Raw genomic sequence first — 27808 nt, forward strand, 5'->3', positions numbered from 1 at the left:
TTTGTAATAATAGAGGAATTCATTAATTCATGTTTTCCCTTGGTTTGAATACAATCTGATCCTATCTTCGCCTAGTAGATCAGAATTTCGATTAGTTGATCGAAAGTAACTCAAAGTTACACATGTTACTTAGTTACTTTCCATCACCCTACGTCAACACTTCATACCACTTCACTATAAAAAGTGACCAACTACATTGAATAGATTAATACAAAATAAAAAAATGAAATAAAAAAGTGGCCTACTGGTACTTCCAGTATTTCTGATGCTAGGCTACTTCTGTAGTTTCACTTAATTATGATTTTGAATATAAAATATAAAAAATGATCTATCAGTTAAAAGTAATTATGGTTCATTTTCTAAAAAGGCTGCTTTACTAAGTAAATACAGAGACTATGGTTACATATGTAAGTACTCCAGTTCTTCTACCTCAGCTGTTTTGAAAGATGACTTCTCCAGGTACACAGATGAGAACTGCCGCCATCTTTGGCCATAATGTGTAACGGCTGCTGCTCATCGACTATTCTCTTGTCTTTATACATCCTTAGTTAAAGGAAGTACAAATGAAAGCGTAAAACTGAAGATAAGGCTATGATTCTATGCGCTATGTCGTGTAATGTCGCCTTGTTTCATGAGAACGGAGACGATACAGATGAAGCATACGTCACCCATCTGAAAGTGAAACTAAAAGTAGCTTATAGCAGTTAGCTAAAGGGACTCTGTGAGGGGAAACACACGGTAAGTCCTACAAATACACCTTATTACCTGAAATATATGGGACTATTGTGTGCCACAGGTTTGTTAAACGTATTATCAAACAGCAGCGAGGGCGTAAGCGACCCTATAATCTTATCAACAAGTGTTTTAGGAGTTATTATCGAACACTAGCTAGCAGGATTAACACCACTACATCAAAAAACTATACAAAAAGGTTACGAATTCATAAACTTATGAGGGTTCGTTAAACTAAACGTAACTGGGTGTATAGTAACATGTTGGTGATATTGTTGCAGGCATGCTGTCAGCTAACATAATTCATATTTCTGGTTTTACCCAGGTTAAATGTTAATTAGGCACTGAACAACATATATTTCTACATAATGTTGTGTTTATTGTGAGAGTGTTATATACTTTTAATATTAAGTACAATAAGAAATGCATTGTGTTTACTTAATTGCTATAATTGTATCACACACACATAGGCCTACAGTACAAACGCCCAGTAGTTTAAAGTAGTTAAAAGTACATTTACTCAAGTACAAAAGTACTATTTTGAGAAACTAGTACTTTAACTAAGTATTTTTAAAAAGTCCCATGTCATGCTTTTCCAGTTATTACCCGTCCCCTTGTGTGTTATGTAGCTTTTTCTGCATGTAAACGGTCTGCAAAGTCACGAACCCTGAGTTCAGGCTGAGTTTCGCGATGAGCACACACACAAACTCACTGTGAGTTTGTGTGTGTGCTCAGGCTGAGTTTCGCGCTGTCTCGCAGACCCCACGCAGCAACCAGGAAACTACACCAGTAAACTTTGGGATTAGTTTTGTATCGTAAAGATAAAGCAACACTTTCTCAGAATAAAGCAAAACTATGAGTTTAAAAGAAGAAAAAAAACTGAGTCAAGCAAAATAAATACATTTCAAAAATAAAACTAAGTTGCAACAAATCATTTGTGTAATCATGTAAACTATAAGTATTTTTTCTTTGTTTTAACATGTCTTTTTGTTTGCAGTTATTTTTGCTTCTTTCTCAATGATCAGACTTTTGCTCTCGCTGCAGCTCTTCTCGTTTGTGCTCTATGGAAGCAAACAAGAGTCAGAAGTATTTGAATTTGATCAGACACCGAATTTATAGCATTGAAAATAATTACTTTGAAAATCATGTATTCGGTGTATAAAATTTGACGTCAAAAATTGCGATGCAGCATCATCCGGGCTACTCAGACAGGATAAGCAATAGCCCGAATGCAATCAAACCGACTTCTGGCCTATCAGAGCCAAGCGGCGAACCCCGGGACAGTGCGGTGAAGCCCAATGCTGCAAACTGTAGGCGATGGATGCAGAGATGGGAGCAATTCATGTAGAGCCTATGTTAAAATGTCCAACTTAACATCAGAAAATGAACATGTTTCTAGCCTGGATCCACAAAAACATATTCTGTAACAGAAATGGTTGTCTTTTAGGATCAGATTCAGCCTCTTGCAGTCTGGGAAATGAAGGAATTGGCAGCATGTGGATTGGTCATTCTCCTGTTCGACACGGCTCTGTGTCTGGCTCTGTGGGGCGTGCTGGTGTTGCTGAGCTGCTCCAGTTGGGGTGGCCTGCCAGGCGTGTGGGCCTTTGGGGCAGCAAAGTGGGCCGTTCTCCATGTTTTCACCTCAAAACTGACTGATGGAAAGTCAGAGGGCGTGCTCCGCAGGTTGGTGGCTCTCCTCTGCCTTCTCTCTCCTGTATTTGAAAGTGGACGGATCCTCATGGCGCCCCCCTCACAGCCTTACACTGGACCATCTCCTGACCTCAGCATGCTGCTCCTGGGCCCCCTGTCCTCGTTGCTGGCCTATGTGGTTTGGGAGGAGGGCCTCTGTGGTGATTCAAAGACTAAAAAGGACAACATTGACCTGGATGCCAGGCGGCTGCTTGTCAGGGTGCTGAAATACTTCAAACCAGACACCCTTTACCTGATTGCAGCTTTCAGTATCCTCATTTTAGGAGTTGTCTGTAAGTATGAAACGTTGATATTCTACAGTATATTTTATATGGTACACGGGCATATATGCCTTCTTACAGTAGCTGTCAACACTGCAATAACTCTATAATTAAAATGTCAGAAGAACAGAGAAACTATTGGGGCTGTAACAAATGTATGTTGTTTTACTTTTGGTTTCTGAATAAGGCATGTTTTACGATGTCATCAGAATAAAAAAAGAGGGAAACATTTTTAAATACTATAAAAGATAATACTATACTTATACTTATTATAAAGATGCTAGCTGTATGGAGAATGATCTTTAAAAAAAGGATCTCTCCAGCATTTTAATGTTTATTAAAACTGTTCGAATGAAGCTTCAAACGTTTAAGTACATCCCTATAAATGACTAAAGAATAATCCATTGTGTTTTTTCTTAATGTCAACAAATACTGCAAAAAGACTCAAACTAATAGCATTTTGTTTTTTAAATAATATGGGGTTTAAAAAATGTAAAAACAGGACAAAAAAAAGTAAAGTAGTGATATTTGCGTAAAAATATAATTTCTGTTTCTATCTATTTGAAAGTTTAGAGATTGTTTCAGTACATTGAAATGTAAATGTGTTATTAAAATTAGGATATATATCACAGAAACAACTTATTGATGCTTTTATAATCTGTGTTGTTTGTCTTTCCTGACAGGTGATACATACATCCCATTATATCAGGGGAATGTCATCGATATGCTAGGAGGCCAAAATCATCAAACCAGCGTTGGTTATGCAATTGGACAGCTGGCATTTGTCTCGCTTGGAAGGTAATGAAATTCAACTTTTTTTTATGGATGAGTTATTTCACTGATGGGAAACATAAACCAAATGATTTGTAATGTCTCCATCTTGACAGTGCTCTGTTCTCCGGCATGAGAGGAGGCATATTTATGTGCACTCTGGCCAGACTCAACAAGAGACTGAAGCACCTGCTGTTCCACACCCTGCTGCAGCAGGAGGTGCACTTCTTTGAGGAGAACAACCCTGGTGAGAACAACAATGTGAACGTGTCTAATGGGATGTTTCAGGGATGCAATGATTTACAGGGTCAAGAAATCTGTTTTTGTAGACACAATATATTTTCCACCTAGACTTTTATTCCAAAAAAGTACACTACATAGCCATGGCAATATGAGGACACACTATGGAAACATTTCTCCTATTTAGCCACAGGAGCATTAGTAAGGACCGACACGGATGTTGGCTGAAAAGGTATATGCAGTTGATAATAAGTCATAAGTGATAATATTCCTTTAGGGTAATTCAAACCCTGAATCCTCCTGATCAACCTTTCAGGGTTTCTTTCACTATGATAACCGGGTTGCTGCATATAATCCTGCTTATTTACCGGATACTAAAACAATAATTTGACATTACATATTGATTTAAACTTGTTTTATTGATGAAAAATGATCATATTGGTTCCATTAAGCTGGAACCACAGCAACGTAACTCAAAGAAATGACGGCAGCCCTGATTGAGTTTTCTGTAACTGACCAAGCCAGTTCATATTTTCTTTTCTATAAACCATTATGTAAACAAAGTCCATACTGTGTTCCCGTTGGTGTTTACTTCCTGTCTGCCTTCTGCTGATTTATCTGTCTTCCAGCTCTCTGTATTATAACCTCTTTCCTTCTCTATCGCTGTTTTTCTTTTCTTTACTGAGGAGTGTTTAGCCATCATGAACCCAAAGTTGAAAAAAATCTATATTGGAAAAAAAGCAGACCGCTTATTGATCAATACAAAATGTAGTATTCAGCTAAGCCATGTAACTATTTATTCATTGAGTAGTTATTTATAACTTATTAGTCAAACAATCTGACAGTTTCCACTTTCCCTCCACAATAAGTATAGAACTAATGTACTTCTGCAGACATTTAGCTGCCAGTAAACATCCTTGAACATGCTCTTTCCTCCCCCCTCCCCCCTCAGGACGTCTGTCCTCCCGCCTGCACTCTGACGTGGACAGGATGGGCCGCACGGTTGCACTGAACTCCAACGCTCTGGTCCGCAGCACAGTCAAAACCGTTCTCATGTTCAGAGTGATGATGGGCCTGTCCTGGGAGCTCACATTGCTCACCAGTATAGAGATGCCTCTGCTGGCCTTCCTGCAGAACAAATATATCACCTGGTCCAAGGTAGGTGTGAGGAGATGGATTACTCCGAATAGATGGTAGAAAACAGACAGCTGTGTAGTGTGTCTTTTACTCATTAGTGCGAATGCTGTTTACAGCATTCCACTATAGTACTTCAAATCTTTATTCTTCCCCTTAAACTTATTTCAGCCAATACTTTGGCTCTCCATAACTTCAGCTTATTTTCAGCTACAGAAACCATTCAAATATTAAACTATTCAGCCTGTTCAGGAATCGATGGGAAACCTTCAACTTTTTAAAAATATTTTATACTTTTTGAAATATTCAGCTTTTTAAACTTTTTTTTTAACATTGAAGTCAATGGGAGATGCCTTCAAATCCACTTTTCCTACACTTTGCGCCAAATGCATCTCCTTCCACATAATTTCACCAGACACTTCATTCCAACTTTCAAATTATCACAATACCTTCAGCTATAAAACTTGTATAAAAGAACTTTGATATCTTTTCAACTTTTTGAGATATTGGAATTAGTTTGGAGCTTAGCAGAGAGGCCTTTTCCAGATCTTAACATTGGAGTTGATGGAGCAGCTCGTTAACTCTAGAGTGCTTTGATCTCAAAACAGAGTGCAGCAGTGCCTGCAATTATCCCCCAAAGATGTTTTAAACTTGCCATAATTCCCAAACCCTACACTCCTCAGACATATTTTTTCATGAAAAACGTAGGAAAACCTCTCCTAGGTTGAAAAATAAAAAAAATTAAGAAAAAATATTAGACAAAATGCCTCTTGAGGGTATGAAGTGACAAAAAGTCCAGCTAGCTCCCAATTGATTCCCTTGTTAAATTGTTCCAGATCTTTCTTCAGAGCAGGGAGAAATACACTTTAGACAAACTGCTCCCGTCTCCACATTGTACACACAAAACCCAAAAAAAATACATATATCAGTTCATTGGGGTTCCCTGATGCTCACGGTCTGCTCATTTTTTGATAAGAGCCATAGTTTTTTAACAGGTGGCAAAATTGTCAGATATAATCCTCAATGCATTCTTATGGGACTCAGTGCTGCAGTTGGTTGTCATGGTGTTGATGTGCAGATTGGAGCCACACACACGTGAGTGACATCATCAGTGTGAAAAAAACTTCTGATCAGCAATGTGATGAAAGAATGGAAAACTGGAAACTGCTTAATCATCCACCGAAGTTTATTGAGAGTCACACGGCCGGGAGCGTTCACAAGATATCTTACACAACTTTCATCATGAAGAGACCCAGTCAACACTAAGGAATATACAGAAGCACAGTGCAGATCTACACAGAGAATATAGGAGTGGCCTATATTCGCGCGCTTTCCATCCTAATCGATACCAGACATGTTAAAGACAAAGGACTGGTCTGTTAAAGCCATCTGCGCATGGTCCACACTTCCCCCACAGGAAGGCAGGGCCTTTTGGCCTTTGCCCTGTTCAAATTACAAACAGCAGACAAGAAGAGAAAACACTAACAGTCTCCCATGCACAGATCCCATTAAATATTTCCTTCACAGATCCTTCCTTTTATCAATTTATTGATAACCAATTAACATTAGTCTAAGAATATTTCAGTCACTACTTAAATCAAATAAAACATCCTCAGAGTTGTGTGGGTTCCCATTACATTAATTACATCAAAAGCAGAATAAGATTGAAACCAGGGTGGGAATTTCACGACGGCCACGACGGCCATGGCCGTCGTGGCCCCGCACTTTGGCCGTGATGCCCTGTTAAAAAAATTGCAATTCACGGCCAAAGTGGCCTTTGAGCCCCTGTCAAAAGTAAAAAAAAAAATGTCCTGTGGTATTGGTATTTTGACTAGCAATTTAGTTAAATTGTTTCGTTTATCAACGCTACAACATAGCGTTTCGTGAGTCGGTTGTCGTTGTTGGGGGGAAAAGCAAACGGCTGTTTGCTGCGAGCACAGCGCGAGCAGGCTCCCGTGAGCGGAAGGGCGCTCCTTCTTCACTACAGACTATCGCGCCACCTAACCATTCGCCAAAATGTTTTTAATACGAGCGGTAACCGGCCAAGCGCCGTGCAAAAAACAATCTTCAAATAAAAGAAAGTCACCGGAGGAGTTAAAGGAGTGACAGTTGGCTGCAGTGCCGCATCCTAAAACCCTTTTATAATCTATCGATTAGATTTATGATTCGAAAATTATAAAAGTAGGGTAGACATGTGGAGATTATCCGGCTGAACAAAACGTGCATTTATCAAACAGGTTTGTTTTCCACAGACCTTATTTCCAGCTATTTGCCAAAACCCTGTGGAGAAATTCCATTGCTTTTTGTGGAGGGAACCAGCAGCTTACTTCCTGGTTTCAGGACGCGTCACTGCACCTCTCAATATGATGCCAGTATAAACAAGGTCTTCTGTCGGCTCTGTACATGAATGCCGACCTATGCTGACAAGTAAGTGAAGAGTAGACAATATAAAGGTATTGGCGAAATGTCCCAGCAGTTTAGGATAATGAAGGTTCTAATCAAATCAATTACATATAGCCATTACATGTCTAACTCCTAATGACAGGAAGGCAGAAAGTGCATTATACAAATAATAATACTCATAATAATAGCAGACATTTTTTAACAATGACCACAATATCATTATTTTAATAAACCAAATATGGACAATTGAGGAAAATGAGGAAGAACTGATGATTAAAATGTTGTAGTACAAGTAGTAATGTAGTTAGTGCATAAATTATTGCAACAAATGTGTTAATTTTCTTCATTATTAGTCGATTTTTTTTTGGTGGACGAATGCTCCGGGCCAGTGGTTACAATGGTGGGGCCAGTGACAATACAATGGTACCCTACTGTCTACCCCTGACTGACTTATGTGGTTTATGGCTGAACTTAACGTATACGTTTAAGAAACACTATTGCTATTCAGCCGTTTGTAAAACGACTAGTGTTGATGTTAGTGCTACACTTTTCAGTCATGTTGATTGACCAGCGTAATTTAACCAAACAGCCTTTGTGCCCTGTCATGTGGCCTTTGTGCCCTTAAAAAAAATGTGAACGGGAAGGCCAAATGGCCTTGCCCCTAAAATAATTCCAAGCCTGATTGAAACAGTCAATCACAATGGTTGATACAGACAACCACAATAGAAAAATCATCTCTCTTCAGTGTTTGATTTCGTTTGTCAAAAAGCACAATAATAACACACATGCAATACAAAAATATAATAGTAAAATATATGTTTCAAAAACAAGATCTTTTATCATTTATCACTCAGTTAATCTCATTCATCAAACACAAATTCAAAATCAGCTTACATCTTAAAGATTTACTTCAAGGCAATTACTTATTAAAACACAATTAGAATTTAGGATTATAAGAAATCCAATTGAGGTATAAAATCAGAATCATAAGAGATCCAGTTAAGATTCACAGTTAAGGTATAAATTCACAGTGATGAATCGATCAATCTGTAATCTGTAAAGATACAGTGTCCTCAATCTTTAACATTACTTTACATTTGCTTCAATACGCTTAATTCAAGAGTAAGGCACTTTGCTACATACATTTTATTCAAATACATTTGTTCAAAATCTGAAAAGGAAAAGTCATTTTATTGTAACAACCTGAGGAAGGAAAAATCAAAAACATCTGTTCTTTATTCTGAGTGTCAACTTTAATCAATTTATCAATCGCTGAAAGGAGGTACCCATGGTACAGGAACTGCCATGGAGACCCATGGGTCTGGGAGGTCCGCGTCGTACATCAACATTGTGTCATTTACAGTTGAATACCCCACTAGCCTCTGTGGGGCCTGGAGGGTAGTCTTGGCAACCCTGCGTATGGCTAATTTAACTACAGTGATCAAACAAATCACTAGGATTAGCACAACCCAGATAAACACTGCAACAGTAACAACACATTTAACCAACCCCGCTCCCCAGGATCCAAGGGTTCCACTTAAATCCCCAAATGTAAACCCATGAGTTTCATGCAATTCTTTTATCCCGTTAGCCGTATCATGAATCATATCCATAACTTCCGGTGTGGCATCAGAGACAAAGGAACAGCACTCCGCACCAATTACTTTTACAATTACTGTCCTAACTTCCTGCAATTCTTTATGTTCAGCTAACATTGCTGTGTTAGATACATTTAGATGATTTTCCACTACTTTGGATAATGCCATGATTTCCTGCTGACTAACATAAATGCCGTACCAAGGCAAACATAGGCTCGCTATCTGTTGTCCTTTTGTAATGGACCTGCTGTTCCTGTGTAGAGAGGGAAGTATCGCTGCAATCTCATTTGCCTCTACTTTACGGATTAAAGGAATTAGGTAGGCTAGATAACAGGTGCCATAAAAAACGTCATACGGCACGCAGCCATAGGCCCGGTCCCCACAAACTAAGTAAACTCTCTGGGAGGGGAATTCTGGCTAATTTTACCCTCACTATGGTATTACAGTCGCTGTGTCCCACATCTGGAGAGGTGTGAGATCCTGCTTCATTCTGGACACAGATGGACACATTCTTCCATTCATGTACTACAATTGGGGGAACATATATTGAACAGTCACATGTAGGGGGATTGGCTAGGGGTATTGGTTGCGTACAATCATATATTTTAAGCTCAACGGAGTCCACTGTTCTGGAGCCAAACCAGGGCACCACTGTCACTAAAGCTTCAGCCAATAAAGATGCCATGTGTGGTTGTTTTGTGCATGTTGGACTTGTGGAATTAACCGAACAATTAGTTTGTACCAGAGCTAACTGGAATCTGTATTCAAAAGCTTGGTTAATGTATTTCTTCACATATATTAGTTTTAAAAACATCAATCGTTTGAAACCGTCAGGCAGGTAATTTGTATTTACTGTATCAACGATGAGAGAGACCAGACCCTCGTACTGTAACGGTTTATCAGAGTCTGTTGGAGTGTAGCAGTCCTCAGCCTCATCGCTAATTCTGGAGTCAATATCATTCCAGCTGAATAATTTATAGTCCGCTTTTGCAAAAGGAATTGGGCTAAACATAGGAGAATGCATAGATTCTGGCATATTTTGGCACAGCCAACAGTTGCTAATATTGCGTTCATGTGCGTAGTCTAACATTAAACTTACTGCAGAATTAGTTTTAGTTCGTTTAAATGGAGTGATTAAGGCCTTTTTTGAAAAATCTACATCACCTCCTGAGTGTTTAAGTGGAGTGGATAGAACATTTGTTTTTCTATCTGGTCCAGACATTTTGCATGCAGTAGCACCTGGATTGGGAACCTGGTAATCTGGTTTCCTCACTCTACATGTTGCCTCATCCCTTATCAGTGTCTTAAAGTGTTCTCTAGTGCTACCCCACAGTTCTGGGGGCATGTCTTCAATGGTGTTGAGTGCTATTCTCACCCCCCTTGATGCTACACCGTCTGCACGGTACTGGTCCATTGGATATATCTCCCACGTTGAGTGAACTAAGGACACATAAAATATAATAATACAGTTAGATGGATCACATATTGAAGCTGGACAGTTAAAAGAAACAGTCTCTGATTTGTGATCAGGGAGGGAGACAATCCTCCTGATTCTTCCTCCTTTTCTCTCTCGTTGTGTCTCTTGCACCATACTGAATGTCTGTGTGGTGATTGGATACAACCTGTCCTTGTCGCTAGGCACTGTTTTGCCCGTTGGTGTTGTTTCGCCCTCAGGGTCTGGGCCCTGAGTGGTCAAGTCGTCTGCGCTCGTAGATAAGAGCACCTTATTTTCTTCCTCAGACGGGCGAGATCCCTCGCCACCTGTCGTTGGTATTTCCACAGCTCCATCTAGCAGGGCGTCCTTGGCCAGGTACAGTAGACCCAGCATAACGATGATGATGACTGCCTTCACACGCCAGCATCCGGTAGAGGAGAGAGACGACATCTTGTAGCGTGAATCCACTCCGGTCTCCCTTGTACTCTCAGGGCTGTTCTGGTCACTATTAACACCTGGAAAGGACCTTTCCACCTGGGAGACAGAGCATCTTTTTCAAGAGATTTGATTAGTACATTATCACCAATCTGAAAGGGGTGGGTGGGCTCCTCTCCCGGCTGGGGGAGCCTGTCAGCCACCTGCCTGTGAAACATGTCAGTTAGATATTTTACATAGTTAGTCATGTAATCCTCTGTCCACAAAAGAGTGAGTTTGTGGGGTGTTACTGGGGGGCTAGATCCTGCAAACATTACCCTTCCCATCAATACTTCGTGTGGGCTAAGCCCTGTCGTTGCATTTGGTGAACTTCTGATGGAGCACAGAACTAGCGGCAGCGCGTCTACCCATTTTAGTCCTGTGGTCAACATTGTTTTAGTGAGTTTCTCCTTTATAGTCAAGTTCATTCTCTCAACCTGGCCTGAGCTCTGTGGGTGATAGGGAACATGCAATTGCCATTTGAACCCTAACACTGTAGCTAGACTCTGGGTTATCTTCGAAATGAATGCTGGACCTCTGTCACTGTTAATTCCTGTGGGCACACCAAATCTAGCAATAACATCTTTGAGAAGACACTTTACAACTGTTCTAGCGTCTTCTTTTCTGGTAGGGTAGGCCTCTACCCATTTGGAGAACTGGCACACTATTACCAAAAGATATTTGAATCCTTGGCATGGTGGCATATGTGAAAAGTCAATTTGCATATTTACAAAGGGCCCCGAGGGGGGCGGTAAGTGTTCATGCTGAACTTGACCACTTCTTCGTCTTGTCTGCTGGCATATCATACATCTATCTACAAGGGTCTGTGTAGCTAGTGTAATGCCTGGAGCAAACCATTGGGACTTTATAATCCCATTCATCCCTCCTTTTCCTACATGTGATTTGCCATGTGCAACATGTGCCAAAACATGGAGGAACGAACGTGGACAGACCATCCGTCCGTCTGGGTGGAGCCACAAGCTGGACTCAGCGTCAAGTGTACAACCTCGTCTTAGCCATAAATCTTTCTCCCTAACATCAGCGCGGGCTTGCATGTCCACGACATCATTAAAGGAAGGCAAAGAAATTGGTTCTGCGGATTGTGTCAAGGGGCATTGGAGCACCATAGAAGAGCAGGAAACTGCTGCTTGTTTAGCCGCGGTGTCGGCTGACGCATTTCCACGCGAATTCAGAATTTGTGTGAACAGCACATTTAACTACTGCTAGCTGTGTAGGGAGCAGGATGGCGTCTAATAGCTCAGCTACTAACGCATGATGTTGAATAGGCTTACCGGCCGATGTTAAGAAACCGCGCATTTTCCACAAGACACCAAAATCATGGCACACACCAAATGCATACCTGGAGTCTGTGAAAATGGTTGCAACTCTATCTTTAGCCAAAATACACGCCCTCAGCAGAGCATACAACTCTGCGGCCTGAGCCGACGTGCCATTTGGCAAGGCCCGGCTTTCTAAAACCTCCCAATCGTTTACAACAGCATAGCCTGCTAAGTGTACTGTGTCAGACGGCCTGCTCGCAGACCCGTCTGTGCATAGAATCATATCGGAATTAGGGATAGGAGTTTGCAACATATCAGTTCTGGGGGAAGAAGACATGTCAATCGTTGTGACACAGTCATGTGTTATTTCAAAATCTGGAATTGGCACCAGCGTAGCTGGGTTTAGAGGGGGAGAGCGTTTAAGTGTGATGTGTGGGCTTGAAAGAATTATTGCTTCATAACCAGAGCGCCTTGCTGCTGTCATATGCTGAGTAGCAGAGGTGTTCAGAATATGCAAAACTGCATGTGGGACATGTACTACACAGTCACTGGCCAGTACAATGGGAGAGGATTGTTTGATAACAATTGCAACTGCGGCCACTGCACGCAGGCATGAAGGCATACCAAGTACCACAGGGGAGAGTCGAGATGAGTAGTATGCAACAGGCCAGAAATTAGAGCCATGCTTCTGTACCAAGATGCCCGTTGCAAAGCCCCCCTTCTCATGGACGTGCAGGTGAAACGGCTGATGGTAATCAGGGAGCCCCAGGGCAGGAGCTGATGTCAGGGCTCGCTTTAAGTCCTGAAAAGCTCTGTGCATGTCCTCAGACCATTGAACAATGTTAGGAGCAGCCTGCAGAGTGGCAGCACGCAGGACAGAGTCCATAGCAGCGTACTCGTATATCCAGTGTCTGCAATAGTTAGCCATGCCCAAAAAAGACAGCATGTCTTTCTTTGTGCGGGGTGGTGCCACTTTGTTCAAAAGGCAAATCCTTGCTGGCGAGAGGAGTCGGTGTCCATCCCTCAGAATGTGACCCAGACACGTGACCTCAGTCTGGCAGTACTGCAACTTAGCCAGGGATGCTCTGTGTCCGCATTCAGAAAGTCTTTTCATGAGCAGAATGGAGTCGATGCGACATGCGTCCATGTTGGGAGAAGCTATCAACAGGTCATCTGCGTACTGAAGCAAGGTACTACCTCCTGTAAGGACCAAAGTGTCCAGATCTCTCTTAACCGCTGCTGCGTACACAGTAGGTGATTCAACATACCCCTATGGGAGGCGCGTGTATGTGATTTGTTTACCTTTAAAAGTAAATGCAAACAGATACTGGCTGTCTGGATGCAGAGGAACAGAGAAAAATGCTTAACACAAATCAATTACTGTGTAACATTTTGAATCTGGCGGTAATGATGCAAGAATTGAATTAGTGTCAGGCACTATAGGAGCTGTCGGAATGACAATAGCGTTAATAGCTTGCAAATCTTGGACAAAACGCCACTCATCAGGGCGATTGTGTTTAGGTATGGGCAGAATCGGAGTATTACACGGGCTGGTCGTGTAGATTAATACGCCTTGATCGAGCAGAGATTGGATGACTCCTTCAATTCCAAAAATGGCTCTATGGGGTAAATTGTACTGTCTGATAGCTGGCAATCTGGCATTGGCTTTAAGTGTGACTCTGTGTGGAGGGGCTGAACAAACAAACCCCACATGGTTCTTGTGTTTAGCCCATAATGTGGCCGGAACCTCAGAAAAATCTGATGGGGGTCCATATTGTGTGGGTGCAGGTGGCTGTAAATGAAGAAATGTGCTTTGAGGGAGAGAAAGTTGCTCAGAGAGATCCAGCATGTAATGTTCTTCTCCGAGGTTAATTAGATTGTGTGTGTGTGTGTGTGTGTGTGTGTGTGTGTGTGTGTGTGTGTGTGTGTGTGTGTGTGTGTGTGTGTGTGTGTGTGTGTGTGTGTGTGTGTGTGTGTGTGTGTGTGTGTGTGTGTGTGTGTGTGTGTGTGTGTGTGTGTGTGTGTGTGTGTGTGTGTGTGTGTGTGTGTGTGTGTGTGTGTGTGTGTGTGTGTGTGTGTGTGTGTGTGTGTGTGTGTGTGTGTGTGTGTGTGTGTGTGTGTGTGTGTGTGTGTGTGTGTGTGTGTGTGTGTGTGTGTGTGTGTGTGTGTGTGTGTGTGTGTGTGTGTGTGTGTGTGGAGCTGTTGCAGCCTTCAGCAGATCATGGCAGTGGGCTGCCATGGCCCCCACTTCCTCAGGTTCACTTCCTGAAGTGACCGCTAGTGTGAGGTAGTGTTAATTTCGTCAGCTATTTTTTAATTTAGTTTTAGTCTTAGTCCTGTGTTAAATTTCCTTTTTAGGTTTAGTCATATTTAGTCACCTTCATCCTGTTTTTATTTAGTCAAGTTTTAGTCGACTAAAAGTCTGAGCATTTTAGTCTTATTTTAGTAGACTAAAACGGTAAACATTTTAGTCAAGATTTAGTCGACTAAAAGTCTGAGCATTTTAGTCTTATTTTAGTCAAAGAAAACTAATTATTTTAGTCTACTTTTTGTCAATGAAAACTGTTGAGTCTTTTTTAGTCATCAGATTATATAGAACATTTCAGTCAAACTAGTCTAGCCAAAACCAATAATTTGTCATTTTAGTATATATAAATAAATAAGATTATGTATTGTCCTTATTTGATGAAAAACACAGGTTGAATGATTTAAGAAAGTAGCTTTGCAGAGAGTATCTGGTCAGGTTTGTGGTGTTTTTACCAGCTGTGTTATGGCCACATTGCTTCCCTTCTGATAAAACAATGCATTCGCTTTTTTTCTCCGCCTCATTGTAGCGAAAATGGGCCCAAATATCACATCGTTTCTTTCTCCCAAGCAGTAGTGGCCTTAGACTTTTTCGTTGTCAGTCATTTTGACGGAGAGGATTGTAACATTTCCGTCATAATCCATTATTATCCGTCGAGTGCACAATGTATCACTCACTCGCGCTGACGGGGGGGTATTCGGTTAACGCGACCACTGCTCCTAAGCCCTGTTGTTGCCATTTTATTTTCTGTTAAATAAGGTTAGTTAGACCATGAGTTAGTTAGACCCGAGTCTTCCTGACAGTTCATATTGTGCCGCTGCCCGATGTAATTCAAATTTACCGCCGCGCGCAGCACAGAAACAGCTGCTGCCCTGACGCAGCACCGGAAATGGAACTGCTGGGAGAAAAACTGACTATCAGAGATTTAACGTTATCTTTGATAATATTTCGTCTCCTCATTTTTCGTCAACGAAAGTAAAGAGAGATTTTGTCATAGTTTTTATCTAGTAAACTACATTTTCGTCTCGTCACTTTTCGTCAACGATATTGCATGATGATTTCGTTACAGTTATTGTTTACTGCCGTCGGTGCCGTCTCATCATCGTCTCGTTTTCGTCATGGAAAAAAAGGTCGTTGACGAACATATTTCGTCATAGTTTTAGTCAACGAAATTAACACTAGTGTGAGGTCACAGCTTCAGCAGAATTATTATCCTGAGATGTTTGCAGTCTTGTGATAATTCTATGCGGGACATAGTTGTTAAAACTGGTGCCGTACGGCGTGTTTGGATTGTGTAACATTTTCGTTGCGGAGCCAGAAGTCGGGGTGTGTAATGGGCTGCTATCTGGCATTTCCTCTCCACTGTCCGCTGCACTGTGTTCCTGCTGCTCACTTTCTTGTTGTCTATACTGTCCTGCCTGATATGTCAACCCATTTTGATTCATGATAGCTGCAGCTGACATTAATAGATCATCATCGGAGTTTCTTGCCCCAGAATTTGAGAGTCCTATCGCGGGAATTATTTGTGTACAGAGAGCTACAGCCTGCTTTTCCTCCAGCAGCCCAGCGTCTGTTCAAATGGAAATTAGCTGAGCTGTGCTGGGAGATTTCCCTTGTCTTTTCAGCCAATCGTACATAACTGATTTCGCAATGGCTGCAATGTCCTTTCCATGTCTTTCCTTAATTCTGGACATGTTCTCTGATTTAACATCAAAAGCATCCTCTAGGCTAAGCAAATGACAATTCACTGCGCATTTTCGAAACCCTATCAATCAGAGCTTTGAGCTCAATGGAGCCTCGCTCGGTGCCAACTGATTTTTCATTTTTCCGCTCATCATAATTTTTCCGCTCATGCAATAGTCATCCAAGCTTTAACACATTCCTTCATGTACGAGCAATTCGCCTCATGTTCAATTAATTTGAATGCCTGCCACAACACGGCCATGTCAAAAGTACCAGTTAACGGCCAATCAAACAGAATCTTTCCTTTCTGACTATTCTGCTGTGAGTGTTCACAAAGTAACGAGGTGAACGGCATAACTTTAGTCCAATCCAAGCTTCTTCCAACAATTCCAGACGGCATATTGGGGGAAAACATGTGAGTGTAATGGCTGTCTGTAATAGGATTTTTTGGAAGTGTGTTGGTGCGTGAATTATTTGTCCTCTTACCAACCGAATCGTTTGTGGAGACAGTATTACCCATGTTTAACGGTTAGTACAATAAAACAAACACTGCAATTAGACAAACAAACATAAACTCTCAACAACCATCAGCGTGACAAAAACACTCTTCCAGCTTAGTTGTAATCCGAATTAGGGAGACTTTCAGAGGGGGTTAGAGAAATATCTGTTTAATTATGAGTGCCTTCTTACTCATAATCTTGTATTTAGCAATCCATATATGACATTCTCATACCACGTTTAACCACTTTCTTTAGTTCAAAAATGGCAATAATCGCGGAAATAATGACTATTTGCTATTCCTCTCTCTTTGTCTGCATGCATCTCTCCACAGGGGGGGGAGAGTCGGCAACTCAGCAGAAATGCTGTTGATTTAGGAAATGTATCCTCTGAAATCTCCTGAATTCGGCGATTTGTTTCAATACAAATCTATCACATTGCTTCTAATGCAGAAACTCCACTTTACTGATGCTCTCTTTCAAGGTCTCTCCGAATATTTGCTGTGTAATTGTCCGGTGATTTAATTCCGAGAATCACACACAGAGGAAATCAATGAAAGTCGATATTCCGAGGTTATTTATTAGCCCCAAATATTCTCATTGTTTTTACATGGGCCGTGTTTGTTCTGTAAGCACATGCCCCAGCAACAACTACGGGGTAAATCGGCCAGGACAACGTCCCCTTTTGACACCGATTTCCAAGGTTATTATTAATCCTCCGAATGTAAGCGAGTAGAGAAACCAAAAAAAATTGCAGCAGCTCAGTTCTTTCAGGTAATTTATAATACCGTCAATCACAGATACTGGCAAGCCAATCTCAAAATAGAAATGTACTTACCAGCCTCTGAAGATCTCTTGGTATCCTGTCGTGACGCCAATGTGTGAAAGAAACTTCTGATCAGCAATGTGATGAAAGAATGGAAAACTGGAAACTGCTTAATCATCCACTGAAATGTATTGAGAGTCACACGGCCGGGAGCGTTCACAAGATATCTTACACAACTTTCATCATGAAGAGACCCAGTCAACACTAAGGAATATACAGAAGCACAGTGCAGATCTACACAGAGTATATAGGAGTGGCCTATATTCGCGCGCTTTCCATCCTAATCGATACCAGACATGTTAAAGACAAAGGACTGGTCTGTTAAAGCCATCTGCGCATGGTCCACACTTCCCCCACAGGAAGGCAGGGCCTTTTGGCCTTTGCCCTGTTCAAATTACAAACAGCAGACAAGAAGAGAAAACACTAACAGTCTCCCATGCACAGATCCCATTAAATATTTCCTTCACAATCAGAGCATACTCCCTCTCTCTCTCTCTCTCTCTCTCTCTCTCACACACACACACACACACACACACACACACACACACACACACACACACACACACATACACACACACACACACACATACACTCTCTCTCAAACACAGACACACACACACTCTCAAACAGACACACACATACACACTCTCGAACACACACACGCACACGTGCGTGCACACACACACACACACACACACACTCTCTCACACACAAACATACACACTCTCTCTCTCTCTCACATTACATTACATTACATTACATTGCATTTAGCTGACGCTTTTATCCAAAGAGACGTACAATAAGTGCGTTCGACCAACAAAATATAAACTTGAAGAAAACAGAATCATATAAGTACATCAGGTTTCATAGAGCAAAAACATTTCAAGTGCTACTCAACTGGCTTTAGGTAAGCCAGTCCTTTATTAGTATATAAGTGCTTTGTTAATAGTTCTATCGCTCGAAGTGGAGTCGAAAGAGATGAGTTTTCAGTCTGCGCCGGAAGGTGTGTAAGCTTTCTGCTGTCCTGATGTCAATGGGGAGCTCATTCCACCATCTTGGAGCCAGGATAGCAAACCCACGTGTTTTTGCTGATGGGAACTTGGGTCCCCCTCGCAGCGAGGGTGCAGCGAGCTGTTTGGCTGATGCAGAGCGGAGTGCACGTGCTGGGGTGTACGGTTTAACCATGTCCTGGATGTAGGAAGGGCCAGATCCATTCGCAGCATGGTACGCAAGTACCATTGTCTTGAAGTGGATTCTAGCAGTTACCTCACACACACAAACTCTCACTCACTCACTCACACACACACACACACACACACACACACACACACACACACACACACACACACACACACACACACACACACACACACACACTCTGACACACAGACTCTCTCTCTCACACAGACTCTCTCACACACACACACACACACACACACACACACACACACACACACACACACACACACACACACACACACTCGCTCTCTCTAACACAGACACACACACACTCTCTCACAAACAGACACACTCCCTCTCTCTCACACACATACAGACACACACACTCTCTCTCTCTCTCACACACAGACACACACACATATCTCTCTCTCACACAGAGACACACACGCTCTCTCTCTCACACAAAGACACACACACACTCTCTCTCTCACACAGACACACACCGATGATGATGAATGATCAAGCGAAGAGAGAAAGGGCGATCAAGAGAAGAGAGAGAGTAATGTAACCTCCTAATGTAATGCTGTAACTCCTATGAAAATGTTCAAAAAGTGCTCAAACTTCACATGCGTGCTAACAGTACGGCCGTGAAGACATCTAAGTGACAGTTTTGAGATTTCTTCAAATGCCGTTGCCATGGCAACACAATGCTCACCATGAAACACGGTTTTCTCATAACTTCAGTGAAAATGCTCGAAATGGCCCAAAACTTCAAAGGTTTGGTAACGATGCAGCCATCAACACATCTAAGCGTATTATGGGATGTCATCAAATGCCATTGCCATGGCGACAGATCATTCACCATCAAGTTAGTTCAAAAGTTTGCAGTTAAAATATTCTGCTGCTTTCCCAAGCCTTTTTACTTTCTTTTCTCATCTTAATACAAATTCATTCACTACTACTTACATCTGATATTTAACTCCTTCAGCCTATTTTCAGCTTCAGAAACCATTCAACTATTACATTATTCAGCTATTTCAGGACATCAAGGCTATACATGTTGTTGTTTATACCTTTTTTAAACCTTTTCTTTGAAATATTAAGCTTTTTCTGCATGTTTGTAGCTAAAAGCAGCTACCATTCAGCTAATAACACATTCAGCTTTTTCTGCATTTTCAGCTAAATTCAGCCATAAATGTTCACAGTTTACAGCATTCGCACGCATTTTCTGCAGGAAATGCATTTTCTAGTTATCATAGTGGTTTCTTTGTTTGATTGGTTGTTATTTCGTGTTTCCACGTTCATTGTTTCTAATCAATCAGTAGTTTGGTCCTTCTGCTCTTAACTCAGCTTTTAACAAAGTATAATAGTACTTTTCAACCAGTAAGTAGAGCTCTAATTAATACAAATGTATTTGGTGAGTAATTCCCAGATGGGATTGAATTAATGACTACTTGGATTTTGTATGTATGGTGTGACACAAATAAATCTGCTTTTGGGGCGGGAAATCCCTTTTAAAAAATGTATCCAACCAATCAGCTCAAAGTATGGCTATAGTTAATAGGTTATAAAAGATGAATTTCTCAGTTTATACATCAGATTGAATTTAATCCAACTATCTCTGGAAAGTTATCATAAAGAATTACATTTAAAACATAGCCACATTTTCTGTTTATATAGATTTTTTTCCTCCATTGTACACCTCACACGACGAAAAAATATCGTAAGGAAAAATAAATATTGCATGTTACACATCCGGTTAGAGTGACCAGAAGTCTTGCTTTGTCCCGGGACCTACAAATTCAGATGATGTCCCGCATTTGATTGACAATTGTCCTTTAAAACTTGTCTTTTATCCAATGGCTGTGTAGAAAGCAAGAGAGGTCTATCACCATTGCCTGTGTCAAATGTCAATCAATCAACATTCACGTGGCTGTGGCCCACTTCCACTATCCTCATCCTGTCCAAAGTTACAGGGGGGAGGCCAAATCGTGTAGCATTAACCAGCTCCGCCAGATTTAGAAGCCCCCCTGCCATTTTATACAATCCAGAAAAAAATGCTTTTGTTTGCTTAAACTAAAGGAGAATAACTCAAACTCACACCAGTGGGATTTTTGTCAAATGTTGACCATTCTGGCCGAAGTTACAGCGTTGGGTGCTAAATCTGGCATCAATAATGCAAGCTCTGCCAGATTTAGAAGCACCCCTTTGATTTTCCCCCAAGAGGCTCAGAGTAAATTGCTTTTGTTTGTAAGAGTAACAGGATTCTGAACCTGTTATGATGACATCTGTCTGCTCATGTGTATTTTAGTGTTACTGAATTAGTCTTTCTAAAACAGGACCTGAAAGACCAGATCCAGGAGTGCCACGCTCAGAACAAAGACCTGGCTTTCCAAACAATCAGCGGGATTCACACGGTCCGCAGTTTCAGGGCGGAGAAAGACGAGCTGAGGAGGTACAATGAGGCTCTGGACGTGATGTGCGCCGTGAAGAGAAGTACAGGAATCTACAGCGCAGTCTTCCTGTTGATACGGAGGGTGGGAACAGCCATCATTCATAGATCATGAGCACAAGAGCACATGTTGAGGTCTTAACTCATTGTATGGAGACCCATTTCTACCAGGAAAAGAATACAAAATATGAAGTATTATTATTATATAAATAAAATGATGCATAGTCAGTAGATACTATTTTTAGTGAATAATTCGACTTTTTGAGTCATAGAAGATTATTACTCAATAATAGTCCTTTTTTATTTATTTACATAGTTAATGATTATAGTATACTTAGGACTAACTATAAATAATAAGAGGACATTTTAAGATAATTTTTACACATTTTAGGTCAAAACTACGAAAGACTCAGCAGTAAATGTTGGACCTGACTCTCGTAATAACATAAAATATAAATTCCAAATGTTGAGATAGTCACATTAATAACTAACATTTTTTATATCACTACGTCAACATTTTAAGAAAATAACTTATAAAATAACTTAAACATGTCCACATTATGAGATATATGTGAAACTAGGAGATATTAATGTCGAATCTTGACTTGATATGTTTGATATTAGTGTTTTTATCATATATAAACACATTTTACTTCTTTTTTATTTTCCTGGCAGGATTTGTCTTCCGTATAAATGTACTGCTCCAATAATGTAAAAAAAGACTTTTAGTTGGAGGTACAATGTGAGTAATTCCTCTCTCTGCTTCCATGTAGGTGGTGAGTCTGGGAATAAAGATACTCATGCTGGTACAGGCCCGCAGCCTCATATTGTCAGGTGACCTCACTATTGGAAGTCTTGTGTCCTTCTTCCTGTACCAGGAGCCCATGTCAACCAATTTAAAGGTGGGCTGAGTTAAAAATATGTCCCCATTCCGAATCTCTCCCATGTGTTTGAGTTCAATAAATCATACCTGCTGTTGATTATTTTTGCCACAGGAGATCATGTATTGCTATGGAGAGACGATGTCCACAGTCGGAGTCATCTCCAAAGTGTTCAGTTATCTTGACCGAACACCAAAGTGTAAGAAGGAGGGAGAGTTAGCTCCTGAGAGGCTGGAGGGAAGAATTGTTTTCCAAAATGTGACCTTCAAATATCCCTCATCTCCTGACGTGGAACCAGCTCTGAAGGTACTGTGTGTCCTACAACATCATATATCATTTCTAATGGGGTTAAACATGAGTTCTGATCATGAGTAACATGTTCTGCACAGAAAGTTTCTATGGAGCTTAAGCCAGGGAAGATGACAGCTCTGGTGGGTCCCTCTGGAGGCGGGAAGACTTCCTGTGTCAGCCTCCTGAAGAGGCTGTACGAACCTGAAGAGGGGCAGATCCTGCTGGACGGACAACCTCTGCATCATTACAATCACAAATACTTCCATCAAAAGGTACTGCTGTCTCACTGAAAGGAGGCTAGATCCCTGCAGAAAATCAATTATGGGGGAATGCTTATATTTTCTACATGTTTCCTTTTTTGTGTAGACTGTAGAGTTTGTTCTGTGTCAAAATATTTAAACTGGTTTAAAGTTGAACGCTGGACCGGTATACCATATGGTACCACTAGATGTCAGACATGACTCAACAGTTGCACCACCAGATGCCGGGTCAAGTGCAGTGGAGTAGCTTGTTACTTAAAGGTCACCTATTATGCAAAATGCACTTTTTGATGTGTTTTATACATAAATATGTGTCCCCGGTGTGTAAGGAGAATCAGAAAATACAACCCTCTCTCTTTTCCTCCTTACCCACATCTCTAAAAATGGGGGTACAACGGAGCTCATCCAGATTTGCTGCGGTCATGACGACATTACTCAAATGTGGGCTGGCTTTACGTTGAACTCCTGGCAACGTTCCACCCACGACTGAACCTATTGTCCTCTATCAGAAACTTGGCTGTATCAGAAACAATGAGCGACATGTTTTGGAAGTAATATGGTCTGTGTTTACATTAGCAAGCATCGCTAACACTCAGAGCTAATGCTGTACTGGAGAGAGTATGTGTAAAAAAGACAGATATAAAAGGTACTCACCTTGTGGTAAACCCGCAAGAGAGTGAAAGCATCTGAGCTCCATACTCAGAAATAATGCTTGATGTGGTTTGGAACATGATTTGGCATTTAATCACGGCAGCATTTGGCTGAGTCTCTGCCGGCAGAGCAGCCTACTGTTCTTTTCACAGAGCTCACTGCTTGCATGCGGAAAGGGTGCATAGCCTCAGCAGCTCGGGTCACATTGGAAGCTACAGACCAAGAATCAGCACTTTTGTAACAGGGCTGAAATAGAGGGGTATGAGGCATGGCTACAATGGGTGATCTGTTTGGTATTTTGAGCAAAACCCTTCAGACATGTTTTGTATAGATATAGCAAATATAGCATAATAGGTGACCTTTAAATTATGTAAGATGGACCACCTTAAAGGTCAATCCACCTTAAGTGAGCCAGTGTTTTGTCAGGGTAATATCTGCTAATTACACAAAACAAATAAGGTATTTGAGGTAGTTTGATTTATTTGGAGATTAAAAAGTGTTTTTTTTACTTTGCTTTTCAATTATACATTCATGAGAATATTGTATTTGGTGAATGTGCGTCCACCAACACTTTACTTTCAATAGTTTGTAAGTCAATATGCTTTTTTTTTTAGATGGCCCTGGTATCCCAGGACCCCGTGCTGTTTTCTGGTTCTCTGAGGTACAACATTGAGTACGGCCTGAATAACTGCACCTTAGAGAGGGTGAAGGAAGCTGCAAAGAAGGCCAATGCAGACCACTTCATCTCTGAACTCAAGAACAAATATGACACAGGTACAGAAGTTTGGAAAGATATTTAGTAGATTTAATACTTAACATAGAAGTCTTTTATCGGATCAATTAGATCTGAATAGTACATATACAATTTTACTTGGTTTTCAATACCATCCTATACGGGGTGGAGTTATAGGTCTAATGCGTTTGTCATGTTGTTGTTTTTTGTCAACTTAATGCCCCTAAGATACATTATGTCATTTTTGTTATTTAAATTGTCCGCTTATTGCAGGATCAGCATTTCTATGAACTGTAATTGCATTATATTATGAGGACAGAATGATGGGGCACAGGATTTTCATTTTTCTTTTTTATTATGTGACTGCTTTATTTTTATGTTATTATTTATAAACACAAATTAGCTTACATTGACAATGTAGGATAAATATTAAGTATGTATAGGGGTAAAACAGCTGCTGTGTAACAGACACAGAAAATACAGAGTGTGTAAATCTGGGGAGATGCACTGTGTGATGGAAACAACAAGATATATGATTTGAAAGTAGTTAAGCATTAACCTGATCCTAGCATGTGATGTGATATTGAATTTTTTTAAGTACATTTGTATTATCTGCATAATCCTAAAGTCTGTGTTTGGTCTCTACAGATATAGGGGAATGTGGTGGTAAGCTGTCAGACGGACAGAAGCAGAGCCTGGCCATCATCAGAGCTCTGGTCCGGGAGCCGCAGGTCATCATACTGGACGAGGCCACCAGCAAACTGGATGTTGATGTGCAGCATGCTGTAAGTCAAATACAATAAATACCTCTAATGACATCCATCACCACAGGAGCACTCGATATTCTTTTGAGTATACTTTCCGAAACCAAACACCCTTATAATTGTACTTCATGTCTCAGAATTCTGATTTAGTGATGTAAAGACCTAACTCAAAGGTGTGTTGCAAAGCGAGGCCAGATTTGAAGTTTTTATTTTAATTTGAATGGTTCTTAGGATGACTTGCCCTTTTTATAGAAGAAATGAATTACATTTTGAGTAAATGTGTTCAATTCCACTTATAACTGTGACCATCTCTCTATTCTCTTTGTAATGATTTGCTAACTATGTGTTCCTTCCATAGTATTCATATCCCCTTAAGGCTCCCCAACCCACGACGGCAGATTCCAACATGTTAAATTGGCAGCCAAGCCTGTCATCAAGAAACTGATGGAAGGAAAACAAACAAATGAGTGAAACCGAGAGAGCACACACATAGTTATCACATCTGATCATTCCAATACACAAATATGTGTTATAAAAACAAAGCCATCTGTAATGTTGAAGTGATGATAGTGGTCTGAAAATGGTGGGCAATTGCTGTAGAATAACAACCACTCATTTACTTAATATCCTATGTTTTCCGGTTTCCCTTTTTGATTGATGAGAGTACAGACTACCGCCGCCTGCTGAGAAGGAGGGTTATTTCCTCTCATGCAGGCGCAGAACGTACGCAATAGTTGCCTGTTGGCTGAAGTCTTTGCAGTGTGTTCAAATCTTCAACGTGTTGCCCCTAAATCTCTGGAGTCAGTTTGGTGTTTCAGGACCCTTAATCCACGTCCATATTGCTTTACCTGAATTTTTTATTTTGTTGTAATGTATTGCAAATTATTGGAGAAAAAAATGTATCTGCAACCCATCCTCAACACAACATTTACTTTTATCCGCCATCTTTCTGTAATGCTGGAATTCCCAGGTGTAACGTGGTATTCCTTTGTTGGGTTGTGTCTCAGGTGCTGCAGGAGGTTCTGACCTGCGGTCGGACTGTCCTGGTGGTGACTCATCAGCTGAAGACTGTGGAGAAGGCAGATCACATCATCTTCATCGAGAAGGGAGCCGTAGTAGAAGAAGGGACCCACGAACAACTCATGGCCAAAGAAGGGTGCTACTACCGTTTGAAAGAGGAACTGTTCTCTTAACCCAGCTGAGAAAAGTTCAGTAAATGTATTTTTACTGTTTCTACATTTTAATGCGGGAATATTTATCCTGCATGTTTTATCTGTCATATGATATGTCAGTACAAAATGTATTTAATGATTGATCATGACATTTGTTTGTAAAGCACCTTTCATACAAAAAATGGATATAAAATGTACATAAAACAGGGAAAGAATGACAAAATTAATGTCAAAAAAGTAACGAAGAAGGGTGTGGTCTGCATGTTCAATGGAGAATAGGAGTATAAATTATGTTTAACAGTTTGATCTCAACACACCGACACATCAGAAAGAACTAAAACGAATGCTCTAATAAGCAAACATTAGTATTGTTTTTTATGCAGTTTTGTTTTTTGTAGTATTTAAAGTCAACTCTCAACTCCAGCTAATATTAGCCAAGCTAGTTGTTTTACCAGTTCCGAATTCTGAATGTGGACTAGAGCATTATAAATACTACAGACTTTTTACTCCAGACTAAATAAACTTGGACAATGTAATGACTGTATGACCAAGGTTGGATTTGACAAAAAAGAATGGGTGTATCGGCTACCAGTCTCAGAAGTAAATGCACATTGACACTGGCTGCTCATGCTCACTTTCCTGTCCACTCATTTCTATTAACATGAATCCCATGTGTATATATTTGTACGAAAAAACACGATAATTCTCGTGCCTTGCCATTTTATGTTGATTGTGGTATGCAATGAAATCTTTTAGTGTTGTAATACTTAATATTTTGAGTTTTAAGATGGAAGACTTTCAGAAAATGTCAGTTAGTGAGGTAGACTAGAGGCTCTGGGTCTGTGTCACGATACACAAGTTGACCTGCGGTAATAGCGTTTCTTTGGTGCACTAATCTACTCTACAAGGCTCAATGTAACCCACGGTGTTTGCTTCAAATAAAGAACTACAACTTTTTTTTTTTTTAAATACTGTGTTTGTGCAGTTTGTTGACTTACTCTAAACTCTGTAGTGTACAGTGACTCATTTGACATTTTCCTTGAAACGGGTTAGGTTGACCAATTCTGTGTGACAGTATACTCTCCAGCTAATGTGTAACGATGTATCTACCAAATGTGGGTTAACATTAATTTGTTAGCGAAGCTGTGTAGTAAGAGTTGAGCCAGCAATCTTCTAACCCTGTTTGCTAGCCCTACTGACAGACAGGCTAATGCGTTGTGACATGGTACCTGGTAAGACAACAATATGTATATATTTAGCTCCTTTGCACTCACCGGCCGTTTCTCAATCTCGAAGATTCTGGCTTCCAAGCCAATATTTCAAGGATGCTACGTCATCGAGTGCCGCCGAAGGACTGTTCCAATCTCCAGCATACTTGGAATTCCACCGAGGCCGCGTCCTTGGTTTGGGGGAAATTTCGAGGCTGCACATGGGTAGACTTCGCGTCCTTAAAATCCCCACAATGCTTTGCGCACGGACCAATTTCAAAAACCCTTGCGGAGAATTGCTGAACCGACGCAGCACACATTTAAATGTAAGTATAGTGGCGTAGAACATGTGTTGGTAAATATGTTACTTTGTTACATTTGTTTGTTATCAGCAAATGTGTTCCGTGAAAGTAAAGCAAGTTCATAATTAGATCGACATCGTGAGGTATTTATTTTCGGTACAGTGAGTGTATGTCTGAAATCTTAATTTTCACAAATAGAATTAAGGTTTCACAAATCTCAAACTGTGTTATAAAGAATCTTTAGACTCTCTGGGATAATCCAGTCCAAATAAATCGGCTATGCAGCGATTTAAGAGGTTCAAACACGAAGGATTGTTCGCTCAGCACTGTAAATTAAATGTCTTTTAACTTTCCCCTTAACTGCCGAATCGGATGCTCTGAATCGGAAGCCAACTTCAGCGTCGTCATCAAAGTAGAGCTGGGCTTTTAGGACGCAGAGAGTAATGCCAACTCTGACCTTGACATGGAGGATGAGGAGGGTGCCTCCAACTTTTCCATACCCCCAGTCCATCTGATGCTGCTTCTCCAGTGGACAACATCTTTTATGAATTCTGCAAACGGGCTGCC

The 27808-nt window shown here is 40.8% G+C and overlaps 1 protein-coding gene across 1 annotated transcript; it reads left to right on the top strand.

The window, feature by feature from the left end:
- The first annotated feature begins 486 nt into the window (after positions 1-486).
- On the top strand, positions 487-26700 carry tap2t (transporter associated with antigen processing, subunit type t, teleost specific). Its single transcript, XM_034107291.2, has 12 exons — positions 487-738; positions 2180-2714; positions 3386-3500; positions 3590-3720; positions 4666-4871; positions 20867-21064; positions 21753-21881; positions 21975-22166; positions 22250-22423; positions 23677-23836; positions 24444-24580; positions 25567-26700. The coding sequence occupies exons 2-12, from the start codon at positions 2210-2212 to the stop codon at positions 25750-25752; spliced, it is 2133 nt and encodes a 710-aa protein (XP_033963182.1). The 5' UTR covers positions 487-738; positions 2180-2209; the 3' UTR covers positions 25753-26700.
- The last annotated feature ends 1108 nt before the right edge of the window (positions 26701-27808 follow it).

This window comes from Pseudochaenichthys georgianus, chromosome 19 (genome assembly GCF_902827115.2).
Source record: "Pseudochaenichthys georgianus chromosome 19, fPseGeo1.2, whole genome shotgun sequence".
Classification (NCBI taxonomy): domain Eukaryota; kingdom Metazoa; phylum Chordata; class Actinopteri; order Perciformes; family Channichthyidae; genus Pseudochaenichthys; species Pseudochaenichthys georgianus.